This window comes from Leopardus geoffroyi, chromosome B2 (genome assembly GCF_018350155.1).
Source record: "Leopardus geoffroyi isolate Oge1 chromosome B2, O.geoffroyi_Oge1_pat1.0, whole genome shotgun sequence".
Classification (NCBI taxonomy): domain Eukaryota; kingdom Metazoa; phylum Chordata; class Mammalia; order Carnivora; family Felidae; genus Leopardus; species Leopardus geoffroyi.
The window spans coordinates 15607307-15631200 of NC_059332.1; the positions used below are offsets into that span (position 1 = coordinate 15607307).

At 48.2% G+C, this 23894-nt stretch overlaps 1 protein-coding gene across 9 annotated transcripts in view; it reads right to left on the minus strand.

Moving 5' to 3' along the window:
* Positions 1-23894, minus strand: part of PHACTR1 (phosphatase and actin regulator 1) — a 566563-nt gene that overhangs the window by 46851 nt on the left and 495818 nt on the right. For 7 of the 9 annotated variants that reach the window (XM_045497379.1, XM_045497377.1, XM_045497382.1 and 4 more), the window contains 3 exons: positions 20820-21141; positions 3662-3909; positions 410-566 (listed from right to left, as the gene is read on the minus strand). In XM_045497379.1, coding sequence (XP_045353335.1) covers positions 410-566; positions 3662-3909; positions 20820-21141 — 727 coding nt within the window. The remainder of the gene's footprint in view (positions 1-409; positions 567-3661; positions 3910-20819; positions 21142-23894) is intronic. The other 2 variants (XM_045497381.1, XM_045497385.1) reach the window with 1 other exon arrangement.

Sequence of the window (23894 nt, forward strand, 5' to 3'; positions counted from 1 at the left end):
TTGTAACATGCTTGCTACACCTATGTCTGTAATAGCTGCACATATGAGCCACCGCTCAGGTTAGCAACGAGGCCCGATCAACCTGTGGTCCCCTCTAGTTGCACAGCGAAGCAGAAAATGTATTTATCTGACTGCTTTGGGCCTCGCCAAGCCACAACCCCTATGGATGCAGGCGGTCCCGTCTTATTGGATGGTGGTGCTTCTCCCTGAACCTTTATTCAAGTCAGATTCCCAAGATCTGGTTGAGTCTTGAAGGGGAAGGGACTATAAAAGCAACCCTGGAAAAGTGGAAAGCTTTCCGCGGACCTTTCCGGCCGGCAGCTGTTCAAGGGGCACCCGGGCCTGACCTGGGGATGGAAACAGGATTCTACTCAAGTCCGCGGAGCTGACGGCCGGCGGGCTGACCTACCTCGTGAGCTTGCTGCCGATCTGCTGCCTCAGCTCCAGTCTCTCTTCATCCGTCTGCCTGGGGAGGATGTTCTTCTCTTCCAGCTCCCGCTTGGAGGGCCTGTTGCTGAGTTTGATGGCTAAGGAGTCCTTCCTGCACACCTTCATGGCCAGGGAGGCTGCGGGAGGGAGAAGCGAGTCATTAATGCTGATGCAAACCTGCCTGTCCTCCTGGCGAGGCTGGGCCTCAAGGTTAAAGGCAGGAAGGCCTACATAATGGGTTTAACACCCGGGTGTGGCTAAGGCCACATTCAAAGCGCTCATTGATAGAATTCCCGAAAGCAGCAGGTTCCAGGTGCCTTGCAGTGAGGGTCCCAGCTCCCCCAGGAACCCCCAGCGGACAGGCAGCATCACAAAGGAGGGCTGGCGGGGCCTGGGGAGTGCAACAGAACGCAAGACAGAGTGGTCAGAGGCCCTGAGGACCTGTGGGAGCTTCGAAGAGGAGAAGGGGCAGACAGCAGAGAACAGGGGACAGAGGCCACTTGGGGCCAGCAGTGGCTGGCGGCCCTTTGCAGGGGGGAAGCCTCCGAGATGACAGAGAAGTCAGGTAATCGCAGGAGACAGCTGGAGGGGACCCCGGGGTGTGTGAAGGAAAGTATAGTTGGGCAAAGTTGGCGGAGTTTGGGGTGAGAGTGGAGGCAAGATCATTCCAACAGGGAACATTCTGGGATTGAGCAGAGGAAGGGGCTTCCTCATGCCTGGAATGCATCTATGGTTCTCAACCAAGGGCGATTTTGCATCTCCCTACCCCCGCCAGGGACAGACTTGGCAAAGTCTAGAGATATTTTCCAGTTGTCAAAACTGGGGTCTTGAGGGGGGGGGGGGGGCGGGAGGGTGCTCCTGGCATCTAGCGGGCAGAGGCCTGGGGTGCTGCTGAACATGCTACGATGCACAGGGTAGCCCCCCCAGTGAAGAATGATCTGGTCCAATGTCAGTGGTGCCGAGGCTGAGAACCCGTGGTATAAATCGTTCAATTCTCCGGGCAGGAAACGGTGAGCAGAGGCTGGGAGCCACTCCCACTCAGGGGTCCCCTGGGCTTTGGTGGCCCGTCTGTGGTTCTCTCTCTTCGATGTTATTTCCACTACCTCATTGCCTGCTCACCAGGCCTCTTCTCAGCTCTCCAGTTCAGCTAGCTGTCTGAAGCCTGGTGCGTGTAAAGCAACAGCGAGAGTCTGGGAAGTTCCATGTTTGGGGGGGGAGGGGTTCCTTTAGATTTTATTTAATAGTGCTGGTCTTTCTTCCTCCACTGGTCTTTTTTTTTTTTTTTTTTTTTAACATTTATTCATTTTTAGGGGCATCTGGGTAGCTCAGTCGGTTGAGCATCTGACTTTGGCTCATGATCTCATGTTCGTGAGTTTGAGCCCCACGTTGGGCTCAGTACTGACAGCTCAGAGCCCAGAGCCCGCTTCAGTTTCTCTCTCTCTCTCTCTCTCTGACCCTCCCCTGCTCACACTCTGTCTCTCTCTCTCTCCCTCAAAATAAACATTCAAAAAAAAAGAATTTTACCATTTATTCATTTTTGAGAGAGGGAGAGAGACAAAGCATGAGTAGGGGAGGGGCAGAAAGAGAGAGGGAGACACAGAATCTGAAACAGGCTCCAGGCTCTGAGCTGTCAGCACTGAGCCCGGCACGGGGCTCGAACCCACCAACAGCGAGATCACGACCTGAGCCGGAATCAGATGCTCAAATAACTGAGCCACCTAGGTGCCCTGGTATTTATTTTATTTTATTTTATTTTATTTTATTTTATTTTATTTTATTTATTTTGTTTTGTTTATTTATTTTTGAGAGACAGAGCATGAGCGGGGAAGGGGCAGAGAGAAAGGAGGACAGAGGAACCGAAGGGGGTCGTGCACAATCAGCACGGAGCCCATTGTGGGGCTTGAACTCAAAACAGTGAGATCATGACCTGAGCCAAAGTCAACTGCTCAAGCGACTGAGCCTCACTGGACTTAGAATAAGGGCCTGGGAATGAGACCTAGCGGGCATCAAATCCTAGCACTGCCTCTTAGACAGATGTGAGGCTCTGGGCCAGTTCCTTTCCTCTCTTTATTCTTCCTTATCTGTGAAATGGGACCACAGTACCCATGCCACCGGGTGTTGTAAGATGCACATAAGAGAATAAGATTTTAGCATACTGGCAGGCACACAGCATATATTCAGTAAAAGGTTGCTATTATGGAACTTCATTAAAAAGTTGACCAAATAGGGGTGCCTGGGTGGCTGAGTTGGCTAAGCACCTGACTCTCTCTTTTAAAAATTTTTTTAATGTTTATTTATCTTTGAGACAGAGACAGAGCATGAGCAGGGAAGATGCTGAGAGAGAAGGACACACAGAATCCAAAGCAGGCTCCAGGCTCCGAGCTGTCAGCAAAGAGCCCGACGTGGGGCTCAAACTCATGGACCGTGAGATCATGACCTGAGCTGAAGTCAGACGCTTAACCGACTGAGCTACCCGGGCACCCCAAGCACCCGACTCTTGATATCGGCTCAGGTCACGATCTCACGGTTTGTGAGATCCAGCCCCACATCGGGCTCTGAGCTCGCAGCACAGAGCCTGCTCGGGATTCTCTCTCTCTCTCCCTCTCTCTCTTCCCCTCCCCTGCTTGCTTTCTGTCTCAAAATAAACAAACATGAAAAACTTACAAAAAAGAAAAAAAGCTGACCAAATAATCAGTGTGTCCTCACTTAACTACAATTTACTATTCACGGCCAGAATGACAGCTTTGGGGCTTTGCTTTTTTTTTCCCCTTGCTTCCCTTGGGTCTTGGCGCAGGTGAAGGCCTTAAATGAGAAATTTAAATTCAGGCCTTCTGGAACACTGAGGTACACTTACAAATGAATTTGTTGCATACACAGTGGCTAGTATTTCTGAGTGCTTTGTGGACTGGAACTGAGTTTCAGGGTCCCTCCCTCATTTTTTTTTTTTTTTTCCAGAAACGGGGTCGGATCCCAAGGGAAGCAATCAGAAGAAGAAAAAGCCACCTAGGAGATAAGAAAGGGGCAGCGTGATGGTGCAAGTTTTGCAGCTATGAGGGTCCCTGGGGGACATTCACCCTTTCCTCTTCCTCACTGAGCTGCCCTATGACCCCGGGCCAGTGGACGCCCGGATTGGAACCTGGAGCGGCAGGCAGCTCCCCCCATGAGCCCCGCCCTGCCCCCTCCCCCCCCCCCCCCCAGCCCCGGGGAAGAGCTGGGAGGGACGGGTACCCACTGGTATACAGAGAGCTGTCACCCTCCTCCTCCTCCTCCTCCTCTTCCTCTTCTCTTGTGTAGAGGCAGGAAGAGTCTTCGTAGTCGGATTCATGAGGCACGTTTTCTTTATTGTCATCACATTCAATCACGACGGTTGGCACTTGTCTTATTTCTGGAAGGCCCAGAGGTCCTGCTTTTGTGACGCCATCAGCGGAGTGCAAAGCAGAGCTGTGGTAAGAAGTGGAACAGGGGACCCGCTGCTCAGAGCTGTTCGAAGGCAAGAAGCAGAGAGACCATTAATTCTGGCTAACATGTCACATAAATGCATCAGAACCTTTCTAAAACTCAGATGTCCCCGGGGCGCCTGGGTGGCTCAGTCGGTTGGGCGGCCGACTTCGGCTCAGGTCACGATCTCGCGGTCGGTGAGTTCGAGCCCCGCGTCGGGCTCTGTGCTGACGGCTCAGAGCCTGGAGCCTGTTTCGGATTCTGTGTCTCCCTCTCTCTGACCCTCCCCTGTTCATGCTCTGTCTCTCTCTGTCTCAAAAATAAATAAACGTTAAAAAAAAATTAAAAAACAAAACAAAAAAAAAAACAAAACTCAGATGTCCCCGTCCTCAGGGACGAAGGGTCTGCCGGGCATTTCAAGTCCCATTTCTTATCTCCCAGCTAAACATTTCAGGGCAGAACTTCCTGACGGATGGGGATGAGGCTTTCACAGCGGTGTGGGTCGACCTAATGCCAGTCCGCTGTACCTGTTAAAATGGTTAGGATGGTAACAATGTTTTTGTCTTGCGCATTTATCACAATTTAGAAAAATAAAAACACGTTTTTTTTTTTTTGAAATAATTTGAATTCCAGAAATATTTACGGTGAAGACACACATCTCCAAGTGTCAGGGGAAGGTTCCTTTGCACACCCACGTGTTTCACAGAAGGAGTAAAAGCACCGATTTGAGGGGAAAGCTAGGGATCCAGGAAAGAGAGAGAACACAGGAGGTTCTGGCTTTCAAAGCGACACAGCAATGACTGGGAGGGGCTGAGTGTGGGAGAGACTGAAATAGTTTTTTTTTTTTATTTTTTCAATGTTTATTTATTCTGAGACAGAGGGAGAAGAGAGCGGGGAAGGGGCAGAGAGAGAGAGGGAGAGGGAGACACAGAATCCGACGGAGGCTCCAGGCTCTGAGCTGTCAGCACAGAGCCCGATGCGGGGCTCAAACCCATGAACCATGAGATCATGACCTGAGCTAAAGTCAGACACTCAACCAACTGAGCCACCCAGGTGCCCCAGGAGGTTGAAATAATTTTGAATGTCATGGACGGAGACGTAGAGGAAGAGTAGAGGCGGGACCACGAGGCTGCAGGTGCATGTGTGACCATCAGGGTCAACAGGGTCCTGGATGCCTTAGAGGGATTTCTCTCCCAAGGACAGTGTCAGACTCTCAGCAGCCACGGGTCATGTCAGTCTGGTTACTTCGTAGATCAGTTGTCCAGGGGACAATGATGACGTTGTTCTTGGCTTTACCTCTTAAATTGAACCCACTCAGATAAAATGTATATTTTAATTAAAAATGGTTTGCTTCATTATGAAGACCATTTAAGTTCACTGTAGGCAAATTAGGAAGCGCAGAGCAAAAATTAAAAAAAAAATAGGGGCACCTGGGTGGCTCAGTCGGTTAAGCGTCCAACTTCAGCTCAGGTCATGCTCTCGCGGTCCGTGAGTTCGAGCCCCGCGTCGGGCTCTGTGCTGATGGCTCGGAGCCTGGAGCCTGCTTCCGATTCTGTGTCTCCCCCTCTCTCTCTCTCTCTCTGCCCCTCCACCCACTCACACTCTTTCTCTCTCTGTCCTTCAAAAATAAATAAATGCTAAAAAAAATTTAAAAGACAGAAGGCTCCAAATTGTCTCAAGAGGATGAAGAAAGGAGAAAGATCATGCAAAGGAAGGTAAGAGATTCAGCCTCACGGCTAGGCCGTGATAAACAAGAGGCCGTGGTTTCTCCCCTCCTTCACAGCAGGTGCAGGGGAGACTGAGGCCTCGAGGAGGACAGGACCGTAAGGAGGGCCCGCCGGCCACAGTGGCAGGTGCGAGGCATCAGGCCACCCACCTCGTGAAACAGGGACTGGTCATGGTGATCAGCAGGCACCTGTTGGGGGCCCTCGAGATACTTCTGAAGACCCCGCCTGGCCAATCACTTCATCTTGCTGAAGTATGCATCTAGCAGGTGATAGAATGTCTAATTTACCACAAGGATATACAAAGGATAAAAAAGGTGGCTCCCGGGAAGCGAGGTGCATCCATCAGAAGGGTCTGACTCATAAATATCCACTGGCTGCCAGCGGTATGTGAGGAAAGGTGCTGGGTAGAAGGCAAATACCCAGATAATCCCACACAGCGGGTCACTGGGGAGCCAAAGGGCAGCAAGAAAAAACAAAGGAGAGGAGAGTTAGCTGAGGGGAGGCTGGAAAGTTTGTTATGGGGCCTCAGTCTGAGGAGTCAAGATATACACATCCGAGTTCAAGTTTTGCCACTGACTGTCAAATCTTTACAATGGGCTAATTATTTAACCTCTCTGAGCCCCAGTCCCCTTGGGCAAAATTAGGTAAACCTATCGTAAGAGGAGGGTTCGTGCATGTGACGTGCCTGTAAACGAGGCCCTCTCCTGGTATTTAGAGAAATGGCCTTCCAAGTGGATTCAAAGTACTCTCAGCTTCAGACTGTTCACACCGCTGTCAGGGCAACTTGCCAAAACCCCAGATCGCCTTGCTTCACCCATTAGGACTCTGAATACCTGCTCCGTCCACAAAACCAATGCTCCAAGAGTGACACAAAGGGAAAATCCAGTTACCTTATGAACTATACTAGTCAAGGCCAAGAACTAAATCAACGTAAACCTGATGACATCTGGCCTCCACCCCTGGCGTTTGTGGGCAGGAAGGGGAATACCTAGCCGAACATCAGTCTTAGCAAAGGCTGGTTTTCTATAATAGAGTTGTCACTTAGCAGATCTGCTCCCAGGAAAAGTTCTCACTGTTTAAGAGAAGTGAAAACCATCAGCCTGGGAGCAATAGTTTAAACACAGCATGATGTGCAGGACCCTGCACAATCTGACCCATATTATTATTATTTTTTAAAATGTAATGTATTGTTCAGTTGGCTAACATACGGTGTATAAAGTGTGCTCTTGGTTTTGGGGGTAGGTTCCCGTGATTCGTCACTTACATACAACACCCAGTGCTCATCCCAAGTGCTCTCCTCAATGCCCATCACCAATTTCCTCCATCCACTGCCCCTGCATCAACCCTCAGTTTGTTCTCTGTATTTAAGAGTCTCTTATGGTTTGCCTCTCTCCCTCTCTGTAACTATTTTTTTCCCCCTTCCCTTCCCCCATGGTCTTCGGTTAAGTTTCTCAAGCTCCACATACGAGTGAAAACATACGTGATCTGTCTTTCTCTGACTTATTTTGCTCAGCATAACACCCTCCAGTTCCATCCACGTTGCGGCAAATGGCACGATTTCATTCTTTCTCATTGCCAGGTAGTAGTCCATGGTGTATATAAACCACATCTTCTTTATCCATTCATCAGTTGATGGACATTTAGGCTCTTTCCATAATTTGGCTACTGTTGAAAGCGCTGCTATAAACATTGGGGTGCATGTGCCCCTATGCATCAGCACTCCTGTATCCTTTGGACCCATATTATTAAACCCACCCTCGTTCCCTGTTCCCTGTCTCCATGTAACTTACCCCTCAGCCACATGCAACGACGTGTTACATGCTCTTGGCCTGGAATGTGCTCCCCTCCCACCTCCACGGGGTTAATTTATGTAGCTTTTAATATCTGTGTCAGGCGATGCCTGAGGTGATGCCTATGTTCTCCAGGGACTCCACCACTGCGAAAACTGTGGTCATCTGTTTGCTTGCTGCCTCCCCTCCCCAGCCAAGCTGTAGTCTCCTTGAAGGGCAGGCACTTTCAACAATGGCTTAACGACAAAAAGGGGGCATCCTCTTCAAATATGTGGAAGAAGTGAGGAAGAGAAGGAAAGGAGGGAGTGGAAAAAGTGAACATGTACTGGTCGGGCTGTCCACTGTTCTAGAAACTTCCACATCTGGCATTTCATTTCATCATTATAAAACTCGGCAGGAGAAGTGTCATTATCCTTGTTTTGGTAGGCAGGAAAGTGAGGCTCTGGGAGGGCAATTAATAGGCCCGTGAGGACCCAGGTAGTACAGAAGGGGGTGGGAATTCGAACTCATCATGTTTTAGTACGCTGTATCTAAAAACTGAATTGGGATACTGGGAAGACTGTGAACTTACATTAAAGACAAACCCCACTAACTGTACATGTGCAAGGCGGAGGCAACGTGTGCAAGATAGCATTACTTCTTTGTAAGTATTTTCAATCTTACTAACCAGAGTAAGTAATAGTGTTCTACCTTGCCACAGTCAGGCCACCCTTGGGCACGGAGTTTAAAGGCTTCATCTTGGACGCTGCATTGTAAGGGCTCAGGCTGGGAAAGGGACTCAACTGTTGACTCGTCTGAGGACCTCATCACGCTGACTGCCTTGGCCTCTTTTGCCCCAAAAAGCAGAGGTGAGTAGTTGCAATAGAGCCTCAAATATTGCTCCAAAAGGCAGAGGTGAATAGTTGCAATAGAGCCTCAAATATTTACTATCTGAACGATCAGAAAATGTTTTCTGAAATTTGTGTGGAACCACAAAAGGCCCCAAAGAGCCAAAGCAATCTTGAGAAAGCAGAACAAAGCTGGGGCGGGGGGGGGGGGCGGATCATAATCCCAGATTTCAAGATATACTACAAAGCTGTATGGTACTGGCACAAAAACAGACATGCAGATCAACAGAAAAGAACAGAGAACCCAGAAATAAACCCACGCTTTAATGGTCATTCGTCTACAACAAAGGAGGCAAGACTATACAATGGAGAAAAGACCATCGCTTCAATAAATGCTGCTGGGCAAACTCGAGAGCCAAATGCAAAAGAATGAAACTGAATCACTTTCTTACAATATACACAAAAATAAACTGAAAATGGATTAAGGACCTAAACGTAAGACCTGAAACCATAAAAATCCTAGAAGTGAGCGTAGGTAGGGCTCTCTTTGGCCTTAGCAACAACTTTCTAGATTTGTCTCCTCAAGCAAAGGAAACAAAAGCAAATTAAGCCATTGGGAATACACCAAAAGAAAAAGCGTTTGCACAGCACAGGAAACCATCAATAAAACAAGGTGACCTACTGCATGGGAAAAGATATGTGCAAATGACATATCCAACAAGGGGTTAATAACCAAAATATATAAAGAACTTCTACAACTCAATATCAAACAAACAAACCAATTAAAATATGGGCAAAGGGTCTGAACAGTTTTCCAAAGAAGACATCCGATGGCCAACAGACACCTGAAAAGATGATCAACATCATTTATCATCAGAGAAATGTAAATCGGAACCACAATGAGGTATCACCTTACACATGTCAGAATGGTGAGTATCAAAAAGACAAGAAATGGCAAAAAATACCAAGTGTTGGTGAGGATGTGGAGAAAAAGGAACCCTCATGCCTTGTTGGTGGGAATGCAAACTGGTGCAGCCACAGTGGAAAACAGCATGGTTCCTCAAAATTTTAAAAATAAAATTAAAAAATAAACCTACCCAGGGGTGCCTGGGTGGCTCAGTCGGCTGAGCGTCCAATTTCAGCTCAGATCATGATCTCACAGTTCGTGAGTTCGAGCCCTGCGTTGGGCTCTGTGTTGACAGCTCGGAGCCTGGAGCCTGCTTCGGATTCTGTGTCTCCCTCTCTCTCTGCCCTTCCCCTGCTCACGCTCTGTCTCCCCCTCGCTCTCAAAAATAAACAAACATAAATTTTTTTCTAAAAAAACATATAAAACTACCCTACTCCACTACTGGGAGTTTACGCAAAGAAAGCGAAGACATGAATTCGAACACGTGTATGCCCGCTATGTTTATTGCAGCATTGTTTAAAATAGCCAAGACATGAAAGTAACCTAGGTGTCCTTCAATAGATGGATAAAAAGGATGTGGTATATACGTCTATATGGACAGACAGACATATATCTCTATCTCCACAATGGAATAATGCACCGCCATAAAAAAGAGTGAGATTTTTGCTGTTTGCAACAACATGGATAAACCTAGAGGGTATTATGCTAAGTGAAAGAAGGCAGGGAAAGACAAATACCATATGATTTCACTTATACGTGGAATCTAAAAACCAGAACGAATAAGCAGAAACAGACCCATGAATACAGAGGACACACTGGTGGCTGCCAGAGGGGAGATGGGTGGGGGGGGGGATGGGCAAATGGGTGAAGGGGAGTGGGAGGTACAGGCTTCCAGTTATGGAAATGAAGAGGTCACAGGAATGAAAGGACCGCATGAGGAACACAGTCAATGGAAAAAACAACAAGCTTTTCTGATCCCTGGCTTAAACCAACGTTTCCTAACCTTGATCACACCTACACTCACTTCATGCGTGTGTGTGTGTGTGTGTGTGTGCGTGCCCGCCATATTTGAAGTCCATTTATACTATTTTTTTTATTTTAGAGAGAGAGTGCGCTGAGTGGAAGAGGGGCAGATTGAGAGAGAGAGAGAGAGGCAGAATCGTAAGGAGGCTTCATGCTCAGTGTGGAGTCCGATGCAGGGTTTGATTCCACGATCCTGGATTGTGACCTGAGCCGAAATCAAGAGTCTGATGCTCATCCGACTGAGCCACCCAGGTGCCCCTCTGTCTCTCCCCCAAATTAAAACATAAAGAACACAGGGGCGCCTGGGTGGCGCAGTCGGTTAAGCGTCCGACTTCAGCCAGGTCGCGATCTCGCGGTCCGCGAGTTCGAGCCCCGCGTCGGGCTCTGAGCTGATGGCTCAGAGCCTGGAGCCTGTTTCCGATTCTGTGTCTCCCTCTCTCTCTGCCCCTCCCCCATTCATGCTCTGTCTCTCTCTGTCCCAAAAATAAATAAACGTTGAAAAAAAAATATTTAAAACATAAAGAACACAAATGCCATTTCAGCCTCATCTTAAGCAACAGCTTTGTAACCACGGGTTTTATGTGCTAATTATTATGTGCGTTTATAACTTAGGTTAAACTAAATACGCGACTGTTAAAAACTTTCAGAGAAAAGTTGTCCTACGCTCAACTGATGTGCCACCAAGAATGCATATCTCACATTTTAGCTAAATAATGGCCTAGACCAGATTTTCTCGGCATCGGCACGACTCCCATTCGGGCCGGACAGACAACTCCTTGTGGTGAGGGTCACTGCAGGGGGCTTAGCAGCGTCCCTGGTCTCTACCCAGCAGATACCAGTGGCACCTTCTCCAGTTGTGGCAACCGGAAATATCACCGGACATTGCCAAAAGTCCCGTGGGGGCAAAACTGCCCATTTGGGAGCCACTGGCCCAGGATATCCACAACAGCTTTCCTACTTGCCGTGTCCTCACAGTGGTACCATGTAAGTCTCTCCAAGGCACCCGTGGCAATGACCATTGGGAATCCGCAGCATCTGCTGAATGATCAGGAACCGTCCGGATCCTTTCTCCTAAGTTCTTGACCTGCTGTGTCCCAGGCTGGTCCTTGAGGGTGCAGCCATCCCACTGATGCTAGCAGACGTCCGCTGCAGAAATTCCCTGCATCCCTGCTCCAGGCCCTGAGCGGTCACCCCACCAACGCAAGAGCTCCGAGCGGGCTCTTGAGTGAGCCAGGTCAGTGATTTACAAAATGACACCCCAGTGGCCTGAAAGAGTCACCACACCAACTGGGGACCCGGCCAAACTCCTGGAGGAAAAAGCTGACTCATGTAATAAGATCCCTTCTAGACCATTCACAGCAAAACTCCTTGGGACGGAGCACTGAGTTTGCTTGGCATTCAGATGGATCTCGTTGCCTATGGTTTGTGTTCGGGGTTCCTCTCCCCAGTTAGCTGCCTGGGAACTAGAACCACAGGCAAACATAAAGCCTCTCATCCCCGCCTCCCGAATGGAACCTTCCTTTACTGTTACCATACTACTGCACACAAAGAGGGTAACAGTTGACATTTTAACAGCTCACCCTGTGCCACATACTGGTTCAGGCAAGCCTCGCAACAACCCTGTTGGGTAGGTACTACTGTTATCCCCCCGTTTTAGAGAGGAAAAGTGAGGCACGCGGCCAAGGTCACAGCTGCAGTGGTGCATGTGTTACCGATCTCAGGCAGTAAGACAGCAGAACCTTACCCCTTACTGACGTCACCGTACCGCTGCCCAGGCAGAAGCGGAAGTCCTGCTATGGCTTTGAACCTTTCCCTGCTTCCAGAACCTTCCCCTCCCCACCATCTCTAGGGCTGCCAGACAGGTCTGATGGGGTACTTCTCCCACTGGAGACTTCTGAAGGGTCTCACTGTCACCGTGATAAAGTCCACCCCCTGTGGCCTGGACGAGGGGGACCCCTCATGAGATGGTCCTATGCTTCCTTTCAACCTTCTCTGTTACTATTCTTCACCCCAGAGCCAGCCACACTGGGCTGCTTGCTACTTCCCAAGCACACTGGGAGCCTTCCTGCCTCGTCTCTGTTCCTGCCATCACTCAGGCTCAGAACTATCCCCTCGGAGTGTGGCCTGAGGCATCCCCCTCCCTTCGGGGATAGCTCATGTGCCATTGCTTTTGAGCAACCTTTTCTGACTTTTCTAATAGAAACCAGGCCCTTCTCTCTGCTTCCAGGCCCTGAGTCCACCTCTGAGAGAGCACTGGTCACCTTACGTTGTGATTACGTGTCTACGCATCTACCCCCTGCCCCACCTACCGTGAGCATTGCTGATGGGAGGCGGATTATTAATTATCTTTATCCCCCAGCCCCGTTTTTGTGCATGCTTTTGGAACTGATGGAAAAGTCAGGCAAATATTTGAACTGAAGTCTCCTGGAATCAGAGTAGGGCGCATTGTATCTATGATTTAATTCATAAAATAACGATCCCCGTGACCTTTAGAGTCTTGCCTTCGTAGGGAAAATATCCTTACGGAAGGAGAATTAAGGTTTTGGAAACCGTGATCTAGAGAGTGTTTCCCTAAGAAACTAATCTGAGATAAGGCAAAGAGATCTAGGCAAGGAAGAATGTCATGGTACCCACGTGACTTCCATCTTGGGACTACATGAGCACAGAACTTGTGTAAGAAAGAGTTAAGGTCGTTATGTTTTCTAATTAAAAAAATTTTTTTTAAAACATTTATTCATTTATGAGAGACAGGGTGTGAGCAGGGGAGGGGCAGAGAGAGAAGGAAACACAGAATCCGAAGCAGGCTCTAGGCTCTGTGCTGTCAGCACAGAGCCTGAAGCAGGGCTCAAACCCACGAACTGCGAGATCATGACCTCAGCTGAAGTCAGACACTCAACCGACTGAGCCACCCAGATCATTTCCAATTTTATACTCACATTTTCCAATTTTATACTCACAGCCTATCAGGTCACTTCCATTAAGACTGTCCAGAGTTAGACTGTCTTGTAAGGTAAGGTAGTTGGGCTAGATGAAATCTAGGTGGTTTCTACTTCTATGACATTCTATAATGAATTTAAATAAACACCAAAGGCCCTAAATTATTCTCCAGGGATGGGGAAAAAGAGGAGATTCTCTTTCCCCTTCACGTAGCTCCAAATGTTGTAATTTTCTCAGCAAATGTCTTAGGGATGAACATGCAATGATATTTACGACACATCGGACAGCTGTGCCATTTTGACTATTTCCATTCTATGCATTAAATATAGCAGGGGCTCCACGGCTCAGGATGAAGGAGCGGGGGGCATCCTGCCAAACAATGACAATAGCTAACACAAACGGTCCTTTAAGGGCCCTAGAAAAGTGCTTTGTAAATGTTCATCATCTCATTTAATTTGCACAAAACGCTGCAAAGTTAGGAAGGGTACTGTTACGATCTTACGGACGAGGGCATTACGTTTCTCAGAAAACAAGTGATCACGTGGTTGTGATCACGGCAGGGACATAAACGTGGGTTTATGTCCTGAGCCTGTGCCCTCGGCATCACCCATGCCGTCTTGTCCCAGAGAACCCTTGAGGCCGACGATTTTCTTGTACACGTACGTGCTGTGAAATGCCGTCTGCGCCCCAAATTCCAGAAAACACACTGGGAAACATAATTTTCCATCTATCAAAAAGCAAGGGTAAGAGATGCTCACAGAACCCAACTACTCTCTTGCTGGGAATTTTGCTTTGAAGAGCCCCAAGGCTATTATGGAACACAGAAGCAGGTCTGAATTCTGGACTCAGGCAGCATAATAGTTTCAGGGTGAGTAGGTGTTCAGGCAGAGAGAATAACTGGGAGGCTGAATAATCCAGCCTTGGATAATGGAGTGCTGTCACTAAAAAGGGGGAATGCAGCGGGTGTCTTGTGGCCACATTGATGCCTATATCATGGAGGGTAGAAAGGCCTCACCATCACCTCGTCCCACTTCCCTGCCTTATTTTCCTTCAGTGCCCTCTCCCTGCTTTAAGCACATTATGTTTTCATCGGTCTCCTCCACTGAAACGTAAGCCCACAAGGATGCGGACGCTGTTTTGCCTTCGTTGACCAAAAATGGTATCTTCCCTCAAGGAAAAAAAAAAATGAACCAACAGGAGAGTATGAAGAAAAATTTACCTCAAACGGGATGCCTACTGCTTTCAACACACTGAAAACAGAAAACTTCTAAAAGCTTGAGAGCAAAAGGGCAGTCCTACATCAGAAAAAGCATACGTTTCCAACTCTCTGCTCCTTCGTCGTGTCCCCATGATACATCGCAGAAGTGAAAAGTTTTATTTGCTCACTCAGTCCTATCTCCAAGAAGAATAACACTGATCGAGTCTTTGGAAAATGTCGACTCCCCCTTTTGACTCTTACTAAGCCAAGTAGGAAACACACAGATTGAGATTACAAAGGCATCCCTCGGGTTTCCATCCACCTCCCCTCTGCCATTTTCCTATCATTTAAATAGTCACATGTTTCTAAGAAGTCCTTGGACTTGGAAAATTAAGAACCTGTCTTATCTGTCATGTTTACTACTGGTAAGGGAGAAACAGCTTTTTTTTTTTAAAAAAAAAATAATTCATAAAGAAACGCATGCCAAAACGTCTACAAGAATTCAGGGTCATGACCACAGTTGGCCTCTTGACAAGGAAGCTTCATAATCATCGCTTTACCTCCATCACATGGTTAACGGGCATGCGTCGGGGGATTGTCAAACACCTTTGATACTCTTTGAGGAAAATGGGGACAGGTTTTGAAATTAAAAACCGTCTATTTTAAATCCTAACCTTCCTTGAAAATACTTGGGGACCATTTTATCATCCCTTACTGAAGGAAAACGTGTAATAAGGAGAGACCGCTTTCTGGCATCGGATTTCAGACGCAACGCTTCGTTAAAGTTTTGAAGACGGAGTTCATCTCCTCGAAGGGCAGAGAAAATTGATTATCTACAAATGTAACACTGAAAGTGAAATGAGACTTCCAGAGGGAGAGCTTTTGAGTTCTGGTGCCCACGAGTTACAAAGAGAGTTTTCGGAGGGGAGAGAGAACGGTTTTCTTCCTGGAGACCAAAAACGTGTGAGAAATTAGGGTCCAAGTTGCAGCGCCCGAGGCTGAAGAGTGACAGAAATAACCACTGAAATCCAAGAAAATCGTTAATCGGCTTCATTTTAGGCAAGCAGGCACGCTTTGTGTGTTTTATCGTGGCCTTCTAAGATAAGAAACTCAACATCAGAGCTTTGTTTTTTGTGGGGGTTTTTTTTTTGGTGGGACTTTAGTCAGCAGGAAACTATGCCGTTCTATATATAGACTAGGGTCTGAGCCTTCCCGAGTGGAGAATGTGTTTGGAGCTTCTTTCTCCCCACCAGTGGTGATGAATTTAAATTAATTCATTCACGACCCTTTCTCTGCCCTTTACGAGGACCAGGGACCCACATTTCTGAAATCCTGTCTGGGCTGGGTGTCAGAAAAGAAAACCCTAAGGCACACACAGTCTGACCCGCAGCCCACCCTTCCCAGCATCCTCCGGTCCCGATGGAGGAGCCAAACAGCGGTGGCTTTCTCACACGACTTTGTCCGCAGACACCAGCAGGAGTCTTGGGTCACGCTTGGCTGGATGCCAGGAGGGTAGGACGTGCAGTGAGGAGGCCTATGCTCGAGACCCGGCTGGGCCACTCACCAGGGTCTCACACACCAGGTTTGGTTCCTCATCAGCTGAATGGAGAAACCGGTTTGCTTTCTCAGAGGATAATGCTGGTGTGGTGAGCTTCCTATCGGTCAATGCTGGGGGTGGCGGTTTTAACTAGGGCTATCCTTAAACCCTGGCCATTTTTCATCAACCAGTCATTATGGATATTGCCCATGAATTTATCCAAACACTTCCTTTAGCGTTTTTGTATTTTTTGCCTGAAAAATCTTCCCAGACAACGGTTTCTGAGAAGACCAAAGAATCAACAGTCACGCATCGGGCAAGAGCAGGGTTTCTGCTGACGCACATGTAGGAATTCAGGAGCAGATTCTCTTTTGACAATATACTTCCCTTTTTTTATCCTCTGAAGACTTCAAAAGATGCCAATGGTCTGCGCGGTCTCATTAACCTTCCTTTTAAGCAGTCTGTTCCTCACCCCGCAGGGGAAGATCGGTCTTGCGCCCAGTGACCTCACCTTGCACTGAAATCACGTCACGCCCCCCTCAGAATGAGAGTTAAATTATAAAACACTGCCGACGTGCCACCACTTGAAGATAAATGTATGCTTCACAAAGATATGACCTAAAGTAGGAGGCTGACGATACCGGTGTTGAGGTCAGGGACAAATACGGTCATCAATACGAGGAGGAAAGTCCTTTCCCGGAAACGCATTTCTTTAAAAACGTACGTTGTTTCGTATGTGACGAACAAAACACTGAACTTCTTCAAACCAGTGCCATTTTATAAGCAAATGACATTTAGGTGCTCAGTTTCGTCCTTGCCAGGGCACCAACGTACATCTGCTTACCATCACAGAACACTCTGATTTGTAGACAGAAGCGTTATTAACATAAGCCAGTGCAGTAATTAGACTGTTATGGCTCGGAAAAAACCCCTTGGAAATCATCTAATTCAGGACCATGAATTATTCTTTAGAATTCCCTGTGACCCTGGAGGTCACATGAAAAAAAAGTACTTGTCACCATGGAATGGATTTATCCTAGGACTATGAATCAGCTGTGCCCTTTGAAAGTTCTCTAATTCTGGAATAATGGGATTCGAAAGATTGAAGGAATCTTGGGGGCGGGGGCTACTGATTTCATTTGCTTCTGTCCAAAGTTGAAGTTATCTCTCTTTTTTTTTTTTTTAATATTCTTGACAGGTAGTAACTTAATCCCCAGCTAATATATAAATATAAAAATGGGGACATTACAAGCAAGCACACTAAACTAGTCATATACCTACACTTATCAATATTATTATTTTAAAGGAAAGGCCACAGATGTTATTGTGTGACTACCACAACGCTTGGCATGTGGTACTCAATGAGCATTGCTGAGAGTTCAACATGGTTCTGGAAGCCTTTCGGCATCTGGTTGACCATCACTGGTCTGGACTTGCTCATACAGCCGTATTTCCAGAAACATTCACATTAGAGGTAACAACCTACTTCAATCTATCTAACATGAGGTTATGGAGTGGGACAGGTCCTGAGCAGAGATCAGGAGAGAAGATGACCATCTACAAACCAAGGAGAGAGAGGCCTCAGGAGAAACCAGCCCTGTGACACTTTGATCTTGGACTTCCAGCCTCCAGAGCTGTGAGCACAGAAACTCCTGTCGTTTAAGTGCCCTAGTCTGCGGTCCCTTGTGATGGCCGTCCTCGAAAACGAATTCAGTCATGATCTGATTTTTGAAAAAAAAAATTTTAATGTTTATTTTTGAGAGAGAGAGAGAAAGACAGAGTGCGAGCGGGGGGTGGGCAGAGAGAGAGGGAGACACAGAATCCCAAGCAGAGCTCCAAGCTCCGAGCTGTCAGCACAGAGCCCGATGTGGAGCTCGAACCCACAAACTGTGAGATTGTGACCTGAGCCGAAGTCGGACACTTAACCGACTGGGCCACCCAGGCCGCCCCATGGCATGATCTGATTTTTGTTACACATGGTCTGTCCGACCGAAGGGGAAGGAATGGAAACAGGAGACGGGGAGGGAGGGACAGTGGAGGTTAGGCCACTGGGTAGCAGGAGCAGGTACAAAGTGGCTCTCAGTATAGACCTGATGGGATTTGCAGACCCATCAGACAAGAAATACAAGATAAAGAAGGGTGTTAAGGGTGACGTCCAGATTTCTGGCCTGAGCCAGAACAGAGCCCACTGAGGGGCTCAAGCCCACGAACCGTGAGATCACGACCTGAGCCAAAATCAAGAGTCGGATGCTCAACCAACCGAGCCACCCAGGTGCCTCCAAATCTCTCCATCTTTATTTGTTTCGGTGGTAGGCTTCTCTTTCTCTGGAGGGTGATCTTGTTAGAGTGATATATACATGAATTCCTTATGTCCTGGCTGGTCTATCAGAACAACCCTGTGTCTTGACCGAAGACAGGAAGGGAGTGAGACAGGAAGTGATAAAAGTCTGAGGGTAGCATGGAGCACAGGGGGCTGCCTCGGCCGTGCTGTTCCCTTTCCTATCCCCTGTGTCCATATTATATTGTGATATTATGGAACAGAACAAATCTGTTTTCTTTGATTCATTTCAGTAAAGAACCTGACCTGGTCTGGGTCCAAAAGACCTATCCGTTGGTCTACACTCAACTGAAATGTTCTGCAAACATGCGCAGACATGACTGAAGAACAGCATGTCACTTGGTTAGTACTTTCCATGGAAACTCTTCAAGTGGCATCCTTTGAGTAGAGACGTATTTAGCAACTAACATGCTGTCCTGAGTTCCTGCGAGAATCTCTTTCAATTGATTCAAGTTCCTATGAGATACAAAGACTTACTGGATATATAGTCGGCGTGGGGATCGGGAATTATGTTGCGTATTAGCTGTCCCCAGGACAACAGTTGTCCTATTGCGGAAAGAGTTCTGGGTTTGCATTAGGAAGACCCAGGCTGGGGGATGTGTCCCCTCAATTTACTACCTGGGATGGTGCTTTTCAAAACATCTGTGAGGAAGGGCCAGTTCTGTTGGCCAGTCGGTTGGGATATTTATATTTTCAATCTATCACAAACTGATGCTTTTGTAAAACATAATAGAAAATATATAAAAAAATGAAACCCTTTTCTATTATCATATTCAACAGACATAAAATCATTGTCCAATCACTAGGAAAGTGTCTAAAAGCTTGCTCTCATTTTCTGTACCTATAGGGTTGCAGATGGCCAACAAGAAATCTGTGGACCACTCTTCTGAGAAGCTGGCATTGGGGAGCTCACTTAGCCTGCCTTAGTTTCTCTACTAACCCAGCCTCCCTAGCTGATGGGAGGAGTAAGATGATAATAGTCCATCGAAGACTACAAAGTGTCATCCAAATTTGAAATGACTACCTTCCTTATTAACAATAACAGTAGTTGGAAAGGATGGTAAGGGGCCAAAGCAATCTTTTTTCAGTGAGGGTGGATATTAATATACCACCAAGTCAGAATTCCTAGCAACGACTACTTCCTCTGGAATCAATTAGAACCCAAACCCAGAATACATGGCTGAGAGTCTGGACACTAGATCAGAAAGCTCCTGACCAGGTTCATCTTGCCTCTGGCCCTCTGGTGACCAGCAGGCCCTCCAGACTACAATTCTCCCATCTGTAGGACCCAGCTAACAGCTGTCACTACTCTGGGACAGATACAGACGGTCCTGAACTCAGACACCTTCTGCACGGTGGAGTGCAACACTTTCTTCCTGTGATGCTAGGGAATTAGGTCAAGCAACATGCCTTGGAATCACACTGGGAAATCTGGCAGAAGTGGGGTGGTATTTGAACACACACACAGGCGCTCTCTCTCTCTCTCTCTCTCTCTCTCTCTCTCTCTCTTTCTCTCTCTCTCACACACACACACACACACACACACACACACACACACACACAATTCAGAACGAGTCCTTCAGATTCTCTTCGCAGATCTCCCAGCAAGGTAACTAGAGGAGGATTCTGGAGAAGGAGGGGGATGCATCAGGTGTGGCTAAACATTAATGGCTCAGTAATCAGACTACAGCACCCCGCTTCCTTCATCAGCAAAAACAAGGGCGTGCCTTTCTACCTCTCCTCGCCCCCTACTTCTCCACTGCTGTCCTGCCGGCTCTCATCCTTTCTTATTTTATATTCAGATCATCTTTCTCCATCATAAAAATAATATACACAAAATAAAAAATTAGCAGTACAGAAATATATGAAATAGAAAAATAAAAGAATTTCTCTCCTCCCATTATATAAAACACATATATGTTACTCTTTATATGTATTTATGTACTTATATATACTCACATATAAACACATATATTAATATATTTATATTTAAAGCTTACATTAAATATATATTTTATATAATATATAATTTATTACAAATATAAATGTTTAATATGTATTATATATCTATGTATTTATATATTTACACATATGCTATTTATACAGTACATATGTGGATACATCTGTTACTTTTTCTTTTTTTTTCAGAGAGAGCGAGGAGAGGGGCAGAGGGGGAGAGAGAGAGAGAGGGGGAGAGAGAGAGAGACAGAGAGAGAGACAGAGAGACAGAGACAGAGAGAGAGAGAGACAGAGAGAGAGAGAGACAGAGAGAGAGAGAGAGAGTGTCCCAAGCAGGCTCCACACTGTCAGCACAGAGTCCAACGTGGGGCTTGATCTCACAACCCTGGGATCATGACCCGAGCCGAAATCAAGAGTCAGATGCTCAACCGACTGAGCCATCCAGCTGTCCCACTTCTCCTTTCCGATAAATGTGACAGGCGACATTTTTTTTTTCTTCCATACTTCCCTTGACATTCGGTTTTCGGTCTGGTTTTACTTTCCAACTCCCCCCCGCCCCCCGCCCCCCACCCCAAGGGAGAATGAGCCCTTACCCTGGTCTTGATATTCCTCAGTCATGGTCAGATCCCCGACCACCTTACCCGGCCAAGCCCACCCCCCTCCTGCCCTCCCTCCCGTCCCCGCCCCCCCCCCCCCCCACGCCAGTTACCTTTCCAGCCTCTGCATGGTCATGGCCAGCGTTTTGTTCAGCTCCTCTATCATCCTGCAGCCGGAGGGGTGCATGGGGAGGGAGCCGGTGGTGGAGGGCAGGTGCGGCCCGAGGCTGCCGTACTGTAGCTGGTGTTGGATCTGGGACGGCAGGACCGTGTGGTGGTGCTGGGCCCCGCTCTGCTGGCCGCTCTTCTGGGCCGCGTAGGACGCCAGGGAGAGGTCTGGCCCCCCTACAGGCATACAGATCATGACTTTCTTTGGAGGTAGCGGAGGGGACAGTTTCACTGGCAGACAAGGCAATTTCACAGGGGCGCCAGGATCTGCAGCATAAGGAGGGCGAGAGGCACACGTGAGTTCGGGGGGGGGGGGGAGGGGAGGGGCGGAAGAGACCTAGAACACCACTCGTACCCACCTTGGGACTGTGGGCACGGACGCGGGCCCCCACTGAAGACACCAGCAGGGTTGGTGCCGCCCACCCAGCACCCACCCGCTCTGGTTTCCCGCCTCGAGGGAGCTCAGGGACCCAGGGATGAGCCGTGTGGGTCACACGGCCATCAGGCTAAGTATTAGGCTCACCAGCAGCAGGAAGGGGAAGTGAATGCGCTCTATGTGATCACAGAAACCCCTGGAACTTTAACCAGACCTGCTCTGGGAAATGGCATGGTGTCTACAATTTTACCACTGCCATGTGAACATAATCCTTTTCAGCCGGCACTTTCTTTTTAATTCTTCTTCTTCTTCTTCAATTTACACCTTACATCCAAGTTGATTGGCATAGAGTGAAGCAATGATTTCAGGAGTAGATTCCTTAGTGCCCCTCGCCCATTTAGCCCATCCCCCCTCCCACCACCCCCTCCCGCAACCCTCTGTTTGTTCTCTGTATTTAAGGGTCTCCTGTGTTTTGTCCCCCTCCCTGTTTTGATATTAGTTTTGCTTCCCTTCCCTTATGTTCATCTGTTTTGTCTCTTCAAGTCCTCCTATGAGTGAAGTCATAGGGTATTTGTCTTTCTCTGACCAATGGCGCTTAGCATAATATCCTCTAGTTCCATCCACGTAGTTGCAAATTCACTTTCTAACAGGCATGGGACTAGAAGCCAGCCCTAGGTTCAAGTCCACCAATGGCATGTCCCTCCACAAGCGGCATCAGTACTGCTAGCCTTAATTCCCTCATCTGGAACCTGGGGATGATGCTTTAGGAGGATTCGTGGTCATAGGGCTCAGGTGCCCCCCACGGGGAGGCAAGGCTTCCACGGTCTGTGGGCTATTTACCTCATCTCTTCACCTCCACACTTGACCTCCATGAAGTCTGAGCATGGTGACTGGGCTCGCTGGCCCACTCATGTGGCATCCACAGTTGGGCTGTTCAAACTGTACGGAGGCTCCACTACCCATTCCTGGGCCCCGGTGGAAGGTGCACACACCCAACACCCCTTGGTTCCACGACAATGTCTCTGAAGCTTCCCAGAGATGCTCTAAACTTAGGGGAGCTTCGGGACAGACCAGCCCTTGGGGCATCTTTGGGATGACCTTGCAAATTCCGGGACATGATCTAGCACCGGTGGGGGGCATGGTTGGGTCTTGTGGGCTGTGGGTGGGCCTGGGAGAAGCCTAGCCAATAAGAGCAAGCTGGTGGGGAGGGGGAAGGCCGTACGGCATGTGTGTGATGCAGACAGAGCTCTCTGAACTTGACAGCTGGAATCCACATCAGGGGGCACTGCAGGGTTCTGGGGACTTAGAGTTTTCTCCAAGTATCTGTCTGCTTCCCGTGTGGCCTTCTATAGTTTAACCCCCACAGTTCTGCCAAAGTGACATCCTGAGGGCACCAACCTGATGTCACTCCTTTGTTTAAACCCCAGAGATAGAAACAGAGCCCACCTTCCTGGCACATCATCCATGGCTCCCATGGTCTGTGTTTAGATGTTTCAGTCATCTCTCTATGCTCACACTTTCCCTCCTGAAGCCTGCTCTGGTTCTCCTGTTAAACACAGCCTCTCCGGGGCGCCCGGGTGGCTCAGTTGGTTAAGCGTCCGACTTCAGTTCAGGGCATGATCTCACAGTTTGTGAGTTTGAGCCCCGCATCGGGCTCTGTGCTGACAGCTCAGAGCCTGGAGCCTGCTTTGGATTTGGATTCTGTGTCTCCCTTTCTCTCTGCCCCTCCCCTGCTCATGCTCTGTCTCTCTCAAAAATAAATAAACATTAAAAAAACCCCGCCTCTCCTACCATATCTGAAAGACTGTAGATCAGAATCTCCTACTGTTTCTCTCCTATGGATTTTACCTATTTGCTGGCCCCCAAATTCAGTGTCCACCCTCCCCTAAATCCCACAGGGTGGCCTTTGTCCCTCATATTCTCCACATGGGGCTGTCACGATCTTCCCTGGTCTCCTCAAGGCTCCCGTCGCTCAGCACGATGCTACTCCTACGTCACAGAGAAACCCAAGGTGTGCATGCGAGCCCTCCCCGGCCCTCCAGAACCACTGCGTTCCCCAAACTAGCTGATGTCTGCACACCCTGGGCCTTCTCCACTTTCTCTCAGTTTGGAACATTCCTCTCTGTTTTGTCTTCTTGGCCAATTCCTCCTCTCCCTTCAAGATCCAGCTCAAAAATGACCTGCCCTCAAGAACCTTCCTGGGTCCTTACCTCCCTCCTTCCATTCTGCGCCCGGCAGACCTACCTTGGGCACGAGGTAGGTCAGGGCTAATGGCAACAGTGGCATCATGATGACAGAAATAACTCTAGCCGCCCCTTACCCCATGCTTACCATGTGCCAGATACTGTTCTAAGTGCTTTTCATTTCAGTCCTCACAAGGAGCCTCTGGCATAGACACACAGCATCTCACTTTTACAGACGACGGCACCGGAGTCTGAAGATACCCAACAGCACTTCCTGCTTACATAGCTGTCTCCTCTCCTGGAGAACAAGGACCTCGGATAATTTGTCATTCTATGCTTAGCATCTTGCACGGTGCCCAGCTCACAGAGCGAGAGGCTCACAACATGTTTCTAGAACGGGCTGATGCTACGAGGCTCTGCTGTGGGATGAGTTCTCACCTTCCCCAGAAACAGATACTCTC